Below are 12,957 nucleotides of genomic sequence, written 5' to 3'. Positions count from 1 at the left end.
CGGTATTTAATCCCATGTTGATCAGATACTGTCGTGCGTTTCAACCGCAGGGGAATGAAGTCCTGGGATCAAGCGTGCAGGGGGCGCGCCCGGCCGCCAGGGGGCGAGCACGGGCACGGGCACGGGGACGAGCACGGGGACGAGCACGGGCACGCACGACAGGCGCGCCGTAGAAGAAGAAGCAGCCCGTTGTTGTGGAGGCAGTCAGCTGACCGAGCTAAAGCCTAGCCGAGCCTAGCCTAGCCTAGCCTAGCTTGGACTGCAGCCCGGAGACATCGCAGGCTCCGGGAGAAAAGAAACAACAGGCCATGGCGCTCATCACTGCCAACTGGAACCCGCTCGGAGAAGCTTTTTACCGGTGAGTTTCCTCTCGGCGTGTCATCGGGCAGCAGCCGGACTCCACACAGCCTTGGCTCCAGAGCTAACTTACAGCAAGCTAGCTGACAGCACAAGCTAGGCTGCGTCTCCACTGGCCGCCTTACGCAGACCAGCACCCGGGCACGGCTGCTCACACACCCGCTGAACCCGGGGGGCAGCCGGGGGGACAGCCGGGGGAGCCCGGGGGACATCCAGGGGGACATCCAGGGGGACATCCAAGGGGGGACAGCCGGGGGACATCCAAGGGGGGACAGCCGGGGGACATCCAGGGGTGTCCAAAGAGCCTCCCAAAGCTCCGCTGAAGGATCACATTAGAGTTGGAGAACATATTTTTCTGGACTCAGTGACGGAGATGGATTTTAATATATATTGTTTAAACCATCAGTTCACCCCAGTGTTTTGTTACAAAGAGTTCACAGTTATATTACAATATTATTACCTTTATTATTCTATTTTATATTATAAAATAGACGTATGACTATCCATCATGACCAGCATCTTGCTCTTGATGTCCTGAAGTCATGCAGTAGTGTGTGCCATGATGTTAAATAATTGTGTGTGTGTGTGTGTGTGTGTGTGTGTGTGTGTGTGTGTGTGTGTGTGTGCAGGAAAACAGAGCTTTATGAGATGGGCTGGAACCTTAGAGATGGACTTCGAGACTGTCTTGTGGCTGTTGCTCCATATGGCGGCCCCATAGGTACAGAGACACTGGGACACACAGAAAGATGGCCTTGTAATGTGTGTGTAATGATAATATGTCTCTCCCTCCCAGCTCTCCTGAGAGAACCTCTGAGACGCTCTCCCAGTTCTCGTCCTCAACTGGAAATATATTCTGCCTCAGGAGCGGCCATCACCAGCTTCCCGGTGAAAACCGCTTGCGACGTCATCACAGCAGCGCACTAGTTTTGTCTCAAACGAGGTTTCTTTAAAAGGCGACTTTCGATAAAACATTTCCAGCGAGACATGTTAAAATATCGCCACTGTGCAACACTGGAAAATATGACGGCTGTAGCAGCACAGCCTGCTGATCTGGAGGCAGGGACCCTTTACCTCGCCTGGCATTTCTCTAAACACGAATCTTTGGTTTAAATCGGCCTCGTCGTTGGCAATCGTTATGATTTCTGTCGGTTCGGAGAGATGGTAACACTTGTTGCCCTTGTGCTTTCTATTTTATCAACGCAGTCACAGTTTTGAATGAGTTTAGTTGCATGCTGTAACGGCGGCGTACTGACTGTCTGACTGTCACAGTGGAAAAGCGGGCCGGTGGTTCAGCTGGGTTGGACTGTCAGCGACGAGCTGTTATGTGTGCAAGAAGATGGTTCCGTTCTTATCTACGACCTGTTTGGTGCCTTTAAGAGACACTTCAGCATGGGGCAGGTACAGGTGGAGCGCTCTGTAGAGCCATGCAACAACCACCAGAGCCAAGCAATGCAAACTGAACCTGGTGTCCCCTTGTCACACAGGAAGTGGTACAATCTCAGGTTCTGGAGGCCAAAGTCTTCCACTCTCCGTACGGGACCGGGGTTGCTGTCGTCAAAGGCTCTGCCCGCTTCACCCTGGCGACCAACATCGATGATCTGAAACTGCGCAGGCTACCCGTTGTCCCTGGTGAGATGAACACCGTGTTGCCACGAGGAACTGTTCTAGAGAGAAGGTGTGGTTCTGGATCTGCTCCCGAGCACGCGTTTCTTCCTCAGGTCTACAGGGTGTGCCGTCCTGCTGGGATGTTCTTACGCAGGACAGAGAGACCAAAGTTCTGCTTGCCATAGGACCCGATCTCTACGTTCTGGACAACACGTCCTGCACCGCCGTGGTGAGAGAGACAGGAAGTTACATCGTACAAATTTATATTTGAGCCAGTTCTCACCTGTGTCACCTGTCTGTCCTCAGTGTCCCCCAGGTCTCGGGCCAAACCTCGGAAACATCGTTCACATGTCCCTGTCCTTCAGTTACAAGTACCTGGCTCTTTTCACTGACATGGGACACTTGTGGACGGGCCCCTCCAACCTGCAGGTGAGATTTCTTAGGAGAGGGATGATGTCTTTGTGATGGACTGACAGACTATTTGGCCATCAGGAAAAACTGAGCGAGGTGGACACCAAAGTCAGGACTCCTCCGAGACAGATGGTGTGGTAAGTGTCCGTCCCTCCCTGTCATCATCTGTGTCCGTCTGTTCCTCTCACCTGTCTCCTCCTCTTGCCCAGGTGTCGAAGGCCAAAGTCACAACAGCCATCTGTGATTTTGAGGTGGGACCAACTTCTCCTGGTGGTCGGGCTCTGTAATGACACGATCCAGTATCTTTTTGTAAACATTCAGCCCAACGTCCGGGTCAGTCCAAGCCAGGTAAAATCTGGGTCAGAAGAGAAATGTTTGCTTGTAAAGATTTACGGTGGCAAGTTAAAACGCTTTTTAAAGAGGCTCAAAGTTACGGTGTCGCCCTTGACCGAGCTCAGATTCCCCGTGGAGGATCAGTGCATATGTGTCGGTGAGCTTGATGGTGTACGCATTATTAGCTCGTGCAGTCAGGAGCTGCTGCAGGAGGTTCCTTTGGTATGTCAGGACATCTTCAAGATAGCGTCCATGGCACCCGGAGCGCTGCTTCTCGAAGCTCACCGCGAGTACGAGGTATTGTCAGGTTTGATTGAATGGCAAACAAACTGACTGACTGACTGACTGACTAACCTGTGTGTGTGTGTGTGTGTGTGTGTGTGTGTGTGTGTGTGTGTGTGTGTGTGTGTGTGTGTGTGTGTGTGTGTGTGTGTGTGTGTGTGTGTGTGTGTGTGTGTGTGTGTGTGTGTGTGTGTGTGTGTGTGTGTGTGTGCTTGCACACATGCCCTTGTGTAGAAATCCAGTCAAAAGGCCGATGAGTATCTGCGGGAGATCAAGGAGCAGAAGATGCTGGGAGAAGCAGTCCGCCAGTGCGTGGAAGCAGCAGGACACGAGTACGACACAAATACCCAGAAGTCTTTGCTGCGGGTGAGCACTCCTGAGGAACCTCCACCACGTCAAGAGAAATGGGACAAGGGTTAACCCTCAAGCTTCATCCTTTAGTACACGTGTACTATTTTTGCACGACATATTTGAAATGGCTGGCCTCAGACACCTGTAATTTAACAACTTGCTTTTGATACTTATTCCTGGTAGTTGACCACCTCAAATCAAACAGGGCTCCAAAAGAAAAGGGAGACCATCACATTTGCTCTCAGTAGGTAGAAGACTCTGGAGTTTCCCACAGCACCTTGAACTCAACACACACAGCCAGTTTAGAAGTTCCTTTGTTACGTGTTGTGCAACATGCATGCAAGAGCGATGGCGTCCCTCGGGGGGGGATTTCCTGCCCTGTGCTCGGGTAAACTGTGTCTTTCTAACTTGTGATATCTAATGTGGTCGTTCCTCAGGCGGCATCCTTCGGGAAGTGTTTCTTGACAGACTTCAGTCCCGATCCGTTTGTGGTGACGTGCCGAGAACTGAGAGTTCTGAATGCCGTCAGAGACAGCCGAGTGGGTTTGCCCCTCACACATGCTCAGTATCCTCCGTCTGTCCCGTCACATCCTGGGGAATGTTTTTCCTTCATCTGTTTTTTGACCCCTTTGACCCCCGTTTCACTTCCTTCACTTTTGGCATCAGATTCAAACAGATGACGCTGCAGGTGTTGATCGACAGGTGAGTCCCTTCGATTGTACATGACCGCAACCGACATGTGGTACTCAGACTTGACTGTCTCATTGACTGTCCGTTTTTCAGATTGGTGTATCGTCAGTTTTATCCGTTGGCCATTGAAATCTGTCGATATCTGAAGATTCCAGATTATCAAGGTGTCAGCAGAGTTCTCAAACACTGGGCGTCCTGCAAGGTAACAGACTCCACTCGCACCAAGTGACCCAGCCTTTTCCAGCCCAACCCTAGTGAGGCCTAGTCAGGCTTTGTTTGTGCTGCACAAGTCTGGACCTGTCAGGTCCTAACTCTTGTTTGTCGGTGCGAGATCAGGTGCAGCAGAAGGACCTATCAGATGATGCCATTGCCCGAGCAGTCTGCCTGAAAGTGGGAGACTCGCCCGGTGTCTCCTACTCACACATTGCAGCCAAGGCTTATGAATGTGGACGCACTGAGCTCGCCATCAAGGTGAGGTCACCACGCACTGTTACGTGTTGTGACGCAGCTTTTGAAACACATTAGATTAGTTTATTTCAAAAGGGGACGATGCAATTTCATAAAACACATGAATAAAACATGAGTAAAAAAAGACAGAATTACCCAAAGAAGCTATTTTTCATCTGTCGTCCCCCGGCCATGATTTCAAAATGGCAGTAAAATGGACTTCTATTGACCTCTATTAAAACGTTGTTTTTCAGCTGCTGGACTTTGAGGCACGTTCGGGTGAGCAGGTTCCCCTCTTGCTAAAAATGAAGAGGAGTCAGTTGGCGCTAAGCAAGGCTGTGGAGAGCGGAGACACTGACCTGGGTGAGCTTGCATCACCTGCACATCTGGAGAACCCGTCATAATCGATTCATGATTCGTGTCCTCCGTGAACACTGTAGTCTGTAGCCATTTATTCATTGACGATCACTCGGTGATATGCGGCTACGGCCAGTTATTGATCGTTCATTAAAAATGTGTCCTCAGTGTACACGGTGGTCAGCTATCTGAAGAACGAGATGAACAGAGGGGATTTCTTCATGTTGTTACGAAGTCAGCCGGTCGCCTTGAGTCTCTACAGACAGGTCACCGTTTTATCTTTGTCTTCCTGTTCCTGCTCCACATTCAGCCAGTCATTATTTGTGAAGCTGATTTAGATACTGAAGAACTCACATGTATCGTAAAAGACTTTTAAGTTTAATGACTTCTTAAAATGCTGACATGTTCTTGAATGGATGTCCTTTGTGTATTAGTTCTGCAAACTACAGGAACAGGAAACACTGAAGGATCTCTACAATCAGGACGATGATCACCAGGAGCTGGCAAACTACTATGTCACTGCCAGTTACAGAGAACAGGTAGTGGGCGACCGCTTTGACGCCACAGTAACCACCTTTCGCATTGTCTCGGTTATGAAGTCACGTTGGGTCGAACGGCTTGGTTCGGGGGCATTGTTGTCTCCAGAGCCTTTTTATTTCTATTCACTGATCATTTATTCTTTAACAATAGAGTCCATTAAAAGATAAAGCGGAGGCAACGGCTGCTCGCTTTCCTTTAGCGAGAGACTGAACTCACCCCTGTCTGCTTGCCTTTTGTCGGCTCTGTCTTCCTGCAGAGGTTAGAGACGCGCCTGTCTTACCTCCAGACCACTGTAGATGAGTACAACAAGGCCAAGAATGAGTTCGCAGCCAAGGTAAAGTGTATCTTCCTGTTGAAGACCTGCTTACACCACAAGCGTCAAACAGTCGGTTGAATCGGACGGTCATGCCTTCCCTGCAGGCCACAGAGGACGAGATGCGTTTACTTCGATTCCAGCGGAAACTGGATGATGAGAAAGGGGCGGGGCTACAGGGTCTGTCTCTACAGGTACTGTACACACTATTTACAGCTGTCTCTGCAAAAGGATGAAGGGAAAGGGCCGTCACGTCCGTCCCTACGGATCGGAGTGAAGCTCCCACGTACGCCTCGACAGATTCAGGGTTTACTGGTAGATCGGGGGTCGGCCGCACCAGGTCTGCCTCTCAAGGCAGATAGGCAAAGGAGCGGGCTAAAGGATGGGATTGTTGCTCAGTAAGCAGATGATTTTTAGCGTTTTGTTTGTAATCATTCCTAAGGCTTCACTTCCTGTTTGTTGCCAGGCAACCATGGAGGCTTTGCTTTCGTTAGGACTTCACAAACAGGCTGAACAGCTTTACAGAGATTTCAGAGTACCCGACAAGAGGTGAGATCCATTTATCAGCCCAAATGGGTATACTTTTGTCCGCCTGCCTATTTCCGATTTGTTTCTGATCACGGTTCCTAAGGTATTGGTGGTTGAAGCTCAAGTCTCTGGCAGAGAAGGAGGAGTGGGACGAGTTAGAGAAATTCTCCAAGAGTAAAAAGTCTCCTATTGGCTACCTGGTAAGCCCCCACGGTCCTCCCGTGGTCATATTTTTATTTGCATTTGCAAGACGTCTCAGGATTGTCTCCTCCTCAGGCTTTTGTGGAAGTGTGCATGAAGAGTAACAACAAATATGAAGCCAAGAAGTATGTTTCTAAGGTGTCGCCTGAGCAGAAGGTCAAAGCCCACCTTGCCATCAGGTGAAAACCGCAGAGCCTGACGTCGGAGCCTCTCCCCTGACCCTTGTTGTCACGCTGACATAATTCTTTCTCTCTCCGCCCTCAGCGACCTTGAGGGAGCGGCCGAAGCGGCGATCGAGCGCAGGAACGAGTCGGAGATGTCTGTAGTCCTCTCCAGATGCTCCACTTCTGACCGGCTATTGATCGAAAAGTTAAATCGAGCAAGAGCATCCATGGCCAAAAAGTGATTCCACCTAGTCTGTTAGTACGACCATTACCGTCTGTGACATCTGCATGTTAAATAATCCAGTGGAAATCATCCATCTTAATATTCATTAGTTTTTTTTTTCTGTTCAGTAACTCCACACTTGTCAAGCCAGTGAAAATTAAAGTGAATGATCAATGCTTTCCTCTCAAGGATACACCTGTTATTCCTTTGGCCTTTCTTTCTTTCCAAGCAGGTGTCCAAAGACGCAGCATGCAAATTCAACATAGCTGAAGGGACTGGATTTATCACTTTCACTTTGTTTAACTTCACACTGACAAGCCACTGCAACTCATTTATAGGATGGGATTTTTTTTCCTGTTCCAAACAGGTCCGTCTTCTTTTTTTCATATTTGGTCTCTCGTTATTCCCGAGTATTATTTGTTTTTCCACTGCATATCATTGGCACCGATCCAGCGGATGTTTGTTTGGGTCGCCGGTGCGGGAAGCTGCTAGCTCGTTAGCTCGTTAGCTAATAGCGGTGTCAGATGGGGTCAGTGCGCATGCGCCCAAGGGCAGGCTAGCTGGGTGTGCTTGACCCCCAGACGCGCCGGGTCGCTCGCAGGGCAACAAGCCGTTCTTCCACAAACTGGATCTGCGGGAGGTGGAGCGTCGTCTTCCTACCGAAAAAAGGTTTAAAATACAGCCGCCGAAACACCGAGCTGTTTTTCGGTGCCGTCTACTGTTTACGAATCAACTGTTTTAACCCGGCGACATGTACATGTGAACAACTCTGTCACCAGATTGTAAAAGGTTAGCTAACTAAATCAACTCCGTCCATCTCAAGATTGGATTAACAATCATAGGATAAATACCCAGTGTAATCCAGTTTAAAGTCCACCTCTTAAAATGGTCAGCGTGAATTGTTCAAGTGAATTCGTTAGTGACGCGCAGAACACCGAGTTAGCACTATTAGCTTTCCAATGAAACTGATTGCTAAAGTTTGGCCTCTAGAGGGCGCAGTTTCGTCCATGTTCGTCGGAGCTCCCGGTCAAGAACAGTCTTATTTTCACTCCCAGAACTTTCACGGAAACACGCACGGAAAGAAATTCCGTATGAAGCAACATAAGAATCAGAAACGTGATCATTCGTATCATAGTTTACATGTAATCATACTAATTAGACATGTCAATGGCATGACTCCATGGAGTGGCTGTGTTGGAGACCCCGGTGAGTGGGCGCGTTCGGTCGCAGCGGACTTGATGTGAACTAATGAGTTGCAAAAGGTGAAGAATTTACTCAAAAACTAGTCGTGTAGTAACAGCAGCATTGTTTCCAACGAATTCTGGTGCCTTGTTACCTTTGTGAACGCCACGTTTGATACATTGGATGCATGGAAGGCTGCCCGAGGTCAGCTAATCTGTTAGCCTTCAGCCGCACACTTTATGTAACGTTAAGATTATTGATAGGATGGAAGAAAGAATTAGAACATAAGCACTAATGATGCGACTCTTTTACTGGCAGTTTATTATCTTTATAACAAGTGTTTCCTCTTATTGTCACTGTGACGCATGACTTTTTATTGTAAGTTCTTGTTATTTTCACTGTGTGTGATTACAAATTGTGCAGCAATAAACTTCATTTGCTCACCTTGTGAAGCTTACCTCTCCCTTGAACCTAAACAGATGTTTAGTGCTTTGCCAAGTATTGCTTTGCCCAGATGAGCACGACCCAAGATAGCGGCAATCCAGCCAGGAGAGGTTTTGCTTCTTTTCACTGAAGGGTTGAACTTTTGATAGTTTTACCTGGGTTTATTTTCCCTTTAAACACTTCGCATTGGTAAATAGTTTACACGAGGGAGATAATACAGAAAGAAAACCTCAAAGAGCCTAACTCACCGCCCGTCAGTGGTTTAACCAGTGATGTGGTTGACAGTGGTGTAATGGAGTACTTGGGCACTCTCGGTTCAACCTACAGCACAGTCAAAATGACTGGTGATGAGCAGCGATAGGGCAGTAAACATCAGCTTGGCCCATTACATTTATGAGTGGCTCTTTGCCGGTGATCCAGATATAACCCTCCTCATTCAACTTCTCTCTGAAGTGGATGTAGCAGACAAGCTTCACTGACACTTCCTTAGCCAAGCTCAAAGACATTGGAGCTGATATCAAGAAACTCTTAGAAGAACTCTATGAACTCCAGAAGTCCACTAAAGCACCCGGCCCTAGAACACCGCCCTCCGATTAAAGTGTCACTGCTGTAATTGGTTTAGACCCCCTCAGGCTGCAGCCCCATCTTCCCGAACGTTTTGCCCCTCCCCAAGTCTAGCATGCGATGGAGAACAGTGACTTACCTTCGTCATAACAAGACCGTGTCAAGTTAAGCCCTTTCTGGAAGAGTCTCGTGTCCTCGTCCTCTGTCCAACCGTGACACCCGGTGCAGCAAGTACAGTTCCTTCTCACTGTGTGTCTGACAAGCACTCTCAGGAAGATAGCAGAAAGTCTTCTGCCTCCCGCCGCTCGCATTGTGAAGCATCTTGGACCGTCACCTCACGGCTATCTCACCACCGTCTCCTACACTCAGGTTACGACAGTGTTGAGCATGGGCCTTACATCCCCTGGCCCTGGCCTCCTTCCCAGGCCCTCACCTCCTCCCCTGGCCCTGGCCTCCTCCCCAGGTCCTCACCTCCTCCCCTGGCCCTGGCCTCCTCCCCTGGCCCTGGCCTCCTCCCCTGACCTGCAGACTGTTGGCGTTGGCCAAATTGTACAGCAATAAAGTTGTGGCCTTGTGAAGCTGACTTCTCCCTTGAATCTAGACACATGTTTTGAGCTTTACCAAATACTGGCTACATACAGCGCTGGACACTGATACTATGACTTATTTTACTACCACTATGGTGATGATAATTTAAGTGAATAGTTTCTTCTTACAGTTTTAATCTTAAATCTCATTTACAAAAGCTGTCAAGAGGCAACAAATATACACATTCTGAAATAGCAAATTTAAAGTCAAAGTCCAAGTATTTCTACTGACTTAGAATCAAAGAGAACAAATAAGATATTCCTTTAATCAATGTATACTTGTAATGAAATGTTTAGCTCTGTTGTGCACATGCTGCGATGTCCAATGATAGGTTAAGCTTTGTCACGGGTTCAGGTAGATGCTACAAGTCTGATTGCAGGTGTGAAGATGTCATCAGTGAAGGTGGAGCCTGTGGTGAAAGAGGGCGCTCTGATTGGCGAAGGACCCGTATGGGAGGAATCCGAAAAAACTCTGTTGTTTGTTGACATTGTCGGGAAGAAGATACACCGCTGGGGTCCATCCGCCAACCGGCTGGAGTCGGTGGAAACAGGTGACTGAGTCGCGGTGCGGCGGGGATTTGTCTCTGCGTTTGTCTTTCTGTCGGTGCGGATCATGCCGCTGTGATGCCTCGCCGTCTTCACAATTGTGTCGAGAAGCTCAGTGATGAGATCCGTCTCAGGACAGAAGTTCTTAGATCATTTGAACATTTTACCCGTAAACATCGTTGTCAGAATGGTAAAGTTACTGTGACGTCATCGCCCTCTGCAGGAAACGTGGTCGGCTTCGCCGTTCCCCGCTTGTCCGGTGGTTATGTTGCAGGAGTGGCTCGCAGCATCGTGGCTCTTGATTGGTCAACCGGCACTATGAGCTCACTGGCAGAGGTCGATGAGGAAAAGCCAAACAACCGTCTGAATGATGGGAAGGTGGATCCGATCGGACGTCTCCTGGCAGGTCTGTCTATCTACCCGTCGCTCTCTTCTTTTGTGACGTGGCCATGGAAAGACTTAGTCCTCTATCCAGGTACGATGGGGATGGAGGAAAGTCCGGGCGTGGTTCAGAAGCAGCAGGGGTCGCTCTTTTCCTTGACCTCTGACCTCAGCATCACCAAACATGTTGACAAGGTAACGAAACATATCTTCTGTGTACCACAATGCTTTGTAGATATACCATAATTGTGTCTGCCTTTCCTTGTCTGTCTGTCAGGTGGACATTTCAAATGGGATGGACTGGTCCCTGGACCAGAAGACCTTCTTCTATATTGACAGTTTGACTCTCACAGTGGACGCCTTTGACTACGACATCAATTCTGGAACTATGGGTAACTTTTTTTTCCCATCGTAAACTGTCCATTCACACGCCTACCAGCTTTAACGTTAACTCTCAGGTGAAATGACAAACATTGATTATTGGCTTATAATGGCACCTGTCAGTGGTGGAACGTATTTCTTGAACGTTTCTGTGTTTCAAGCTTAAAAATAGCCAAGCATTAGCGGCCGCATACTGTGTTGATGGTTAGACGACTGCATCATAGCACCTCCAAAACTTTGGCTCTTGTTGAATCTTTTCTAAGATTCAAGATCCAAAGTGTGTATCGTCATATGTGCCGCCTGGAAACGTGTTTCCCTGTACAACGAAATTCTTATTTTGCCGTCTACAGAGCATGCAGATAGTAGTAAGTTGGAGGTTGCCAACTGAAAGTGAGCAATGGAAGGCAAACTGAGGAACCCGTGACAGTGACATAAACAAATCCCCATCAAGTTAGTCAATTCTGACAGAAAGACCTTGTCACCGACAGCGCAGCCCTTCTTGTTGTGGGTCTCAGGCTGGTGCAGGTGTTCATGCTGACCACTGTCCTCACTGAAAGCACCGACAGGGGGTACGCAAGCATTCGTACTGGACTAAGTAGCAATAGCTCATTCTAGTAGATCCCAATTCCTTGACATCTTGTTAATGGCAGCTGTGTGGCGGTGGGCATGGTACCTGGAAGTTGTTTTGATAGCTTCAGATTGCAGCAGACCATGTGCTCCCCATAGTGGACCAAGCGTTCACTAATAATACTGACTACTAATTCACCCTTAACGCACTGCAAGAATGTCTCAGACACGTCCTGAGGAGCACAACATGTTCAATGTTCTGGCACCTTCGAATTCCCCGGATCTCAGATCTATCAAGTAATTGTGAGTCTTAGCGAAATGCTGTGACTGATCAGGGTTCTTCTACTCAGCAGTCTGTTTATGAATTCCAAAGGTGTGTTAGATGTACTCCTAACATTTGCTTTAGCTTTTTTTTTTTTTTAAATTATACTTGCTTTTGTATTGAATAAGGCTGTATAGACACAGGACTGTCTCCCTACATACAACTGCTCACGTCCTAAATGTCCCTTTTTTATCGTGTCCGTTACCCAGGTAACCGTCGTGTTGTTTATAAAATGCAGGAGGAGGACGGACTTCCAGACGGGATGACTATTGATACAAATGGTCACCTGTGGGTAGCTTGTTACAACGGGGGGCGAGTCATCAGAATTGACCCCCAAACAGGTGGGTGTCACAGGCCACGATCTTCCCAATTATGTAATCATCTTTTGAGTTTATGTCATCAATCATTTTCAACCACATCCTCAAACATTTTGCAATCTATTTTCGGACTTCAAACAATACACCGTTCAACTTAACGTGCTACGCCATCAGATTGATGTCTTCAGAGATGTAGACACTCGGTCTTTAGATACCAACTCTACATCCTAAGAAGGCGGCGGTGCAGTGGGCCGGTCTGACCTGCTGTCCTTTGTCAGGTGTTCGTCTGCAGGCGGTCATCTTGCCAGCAAGTAAGACGACCTCGTGCTGTTTTGGAGGTGCGGACTATTCTGATCTCTATGTGACGTCAGCGAGCCTCGGCCTCAGCCGGTCGGAGCTGAGGCACCAGCCGCTCGCCGGAGCAACATTTAGGGTGAGTTGTCTCACCTGTGTGACCACGAGATGTTGTACGTCACTGACCCGCCGACCGCCGTGTGTCTACAGGTGACAGGACTTGGGGCCAAAGGTCGTCCTTCAAACAAATTCTCTGGATGATCATGGGGTGGCACTAGTAAACCTATTACTCAAACCAACCCATCCCACCGCAGCCAACCAGAGGAAATTACACAGCATGATTCATTTCTATCCAAATTACAAGCTCTTTTTAGTACCGATTATGATGATCGATAACCTGATTTTTATTTTCAATTATAGTCTGTATTTGACCCTTTTGATAGGAAAAGACAATGGAAGGACGATAGTTAATTAATGTTAGTGAGTCTGTATAATGGCACAGAATTGATTAATAAATCACGCAAGTGGTTGCGAGGACTGTATTTTATGTTTTCAGTCTATTGACTGATT

The 12,957-nt window shown here is 48.2% G+C and overlaps 2 protein-coding genes across 2 annotated transcripts; both read left to right on the top strand.

Annotated features, from left to right (window-relative positions):
* The first annotated feature begins 76 nt into the window (after positions 1-76).
* On the top strand, positions 77-6,995 carry vps16 (VPS16 core subunit of CORVET and HOPS complexes). The gene is made up of 24 exons (XM_086148694.1): positions 77-358; positions 987-1,075; positions 1,151-1,242; positions 1,627-1,755; positions 1,842-1,986; positions 2,076-2,191; positions 2,269-2,391; positions 2,455-2,510; positions 2,583-2,672; positions 2,832-3,003; positions 3,223-3,354; positions 3,777-3,904; positions 4,006-4,041; positions 4,123-4,231; positions 4,366-4,500; positions 4,731-4,839; positions 5,002-5,099; positions 5,268-5,372; positions 5,630-5,707; positions 5,794-5,880; positions 6,153-6,235; positions 6,318-6,414; positions 6,491-6,594; positions 6,680-6,995. Exons 1-24 carry the CDS (start codon positions 309-311, stop codon positions 6,819-6,821), a joined length of 2,505 nt encoding a protein of 834 aa, XP_086004820.1. The 5' UTR covers positions 77-308; the 3' UTR covers positions 6,822-6,995.
* A 132-nt stretch (positions 6,996-7,127) lies between these two features.
* rgn (regucalcin) lies at positions 7,128-12,923 on the top strand. Its single transcript, XM_086148696.1, has 8 exons — positions 7,128-7,471; positions 9,960-10,130; positions 10,349-10,531; positions 10,601-10,701; positions 10,784-10,898; positions 11,986-12,117; positions 12,372-12,526; positions 12,598-12,923. The coding sequence occupies exons 2-8, from the start codon at positions 9,968-9,970 to the stop codon at positions 12,646-12,648; spliced, it is 900 nt and encodes a 299-aa protein (XP_086004822.1). The 5' UTR covers positions 7,128-7,471; positions 9,960-9,967; the 3' UTR covers positions 12,649-12,923.
* The last annotated feature ends 34 nt before the right edge of the window (positions 12,924-12,957 follow it).

Source organism: Fistularia commersonii, chromosome 6 (assembly GCF_037954325.1).
Source record: "Fistularia commersonii isolate RoL2024-O1a breed Wild chromosome 6, RoL_Fcom_v1.0, whole genome shotgun sequence".
NCBI lineage: Eukaryota > Metazoa > Chordata > Actinopteri > Syngnathiformes > Fistulariidae > Fistularia > Fistularia commersonii.
Note: the sequence above shows the minus strand (reverse complement) of the source record. Positions and strands in the feature narration are given on the sequence as shown.

Coding starts and splice junctions, on each gene's coding strand:
- vps16 (XM_086148694.1), top strand. CDS start 309: ATGGCGCTCATCACTGCCAACTGGAACCCGCTCGGAGAAGCTTTTTAC. Junction 1,987..2,075: donor CAGGCTACCCGTTGTCCCTG/GTGAGATGAACA, acceptor TTTCTTCCTCAG/GTCTACAGGGTGTGCCGTCC. Junction 6,236..6,317: donor TTCAGAGTACCCGACAAGAG/GTGAGATCCATT, acceptor ACGGTTCCTAAG/GTATTGGTGGTTGAAGCTCA.
- rgn (XM_086148696.1), top strand. CDS start 9,968: ATGTCATCAGTGAAGGTGGAGCCTGTGGTGAAAGAGGGCGCTCTGATT. Junction 10,131..10,348: donor GCTGGAGTCGGTGGAAACAG/GTGACTGAGTCG, acceptor CGCCCTCTGCAG/GAAACGTGGTCGGCTTCGCC. Junction 12,118..12,371: donor CAGAATTGACCCCCAAACAG/GTGGGTGTCACA, acceptor GTCCTTTGTCAG/GTGTTCGTCTGCAGGCGGTC.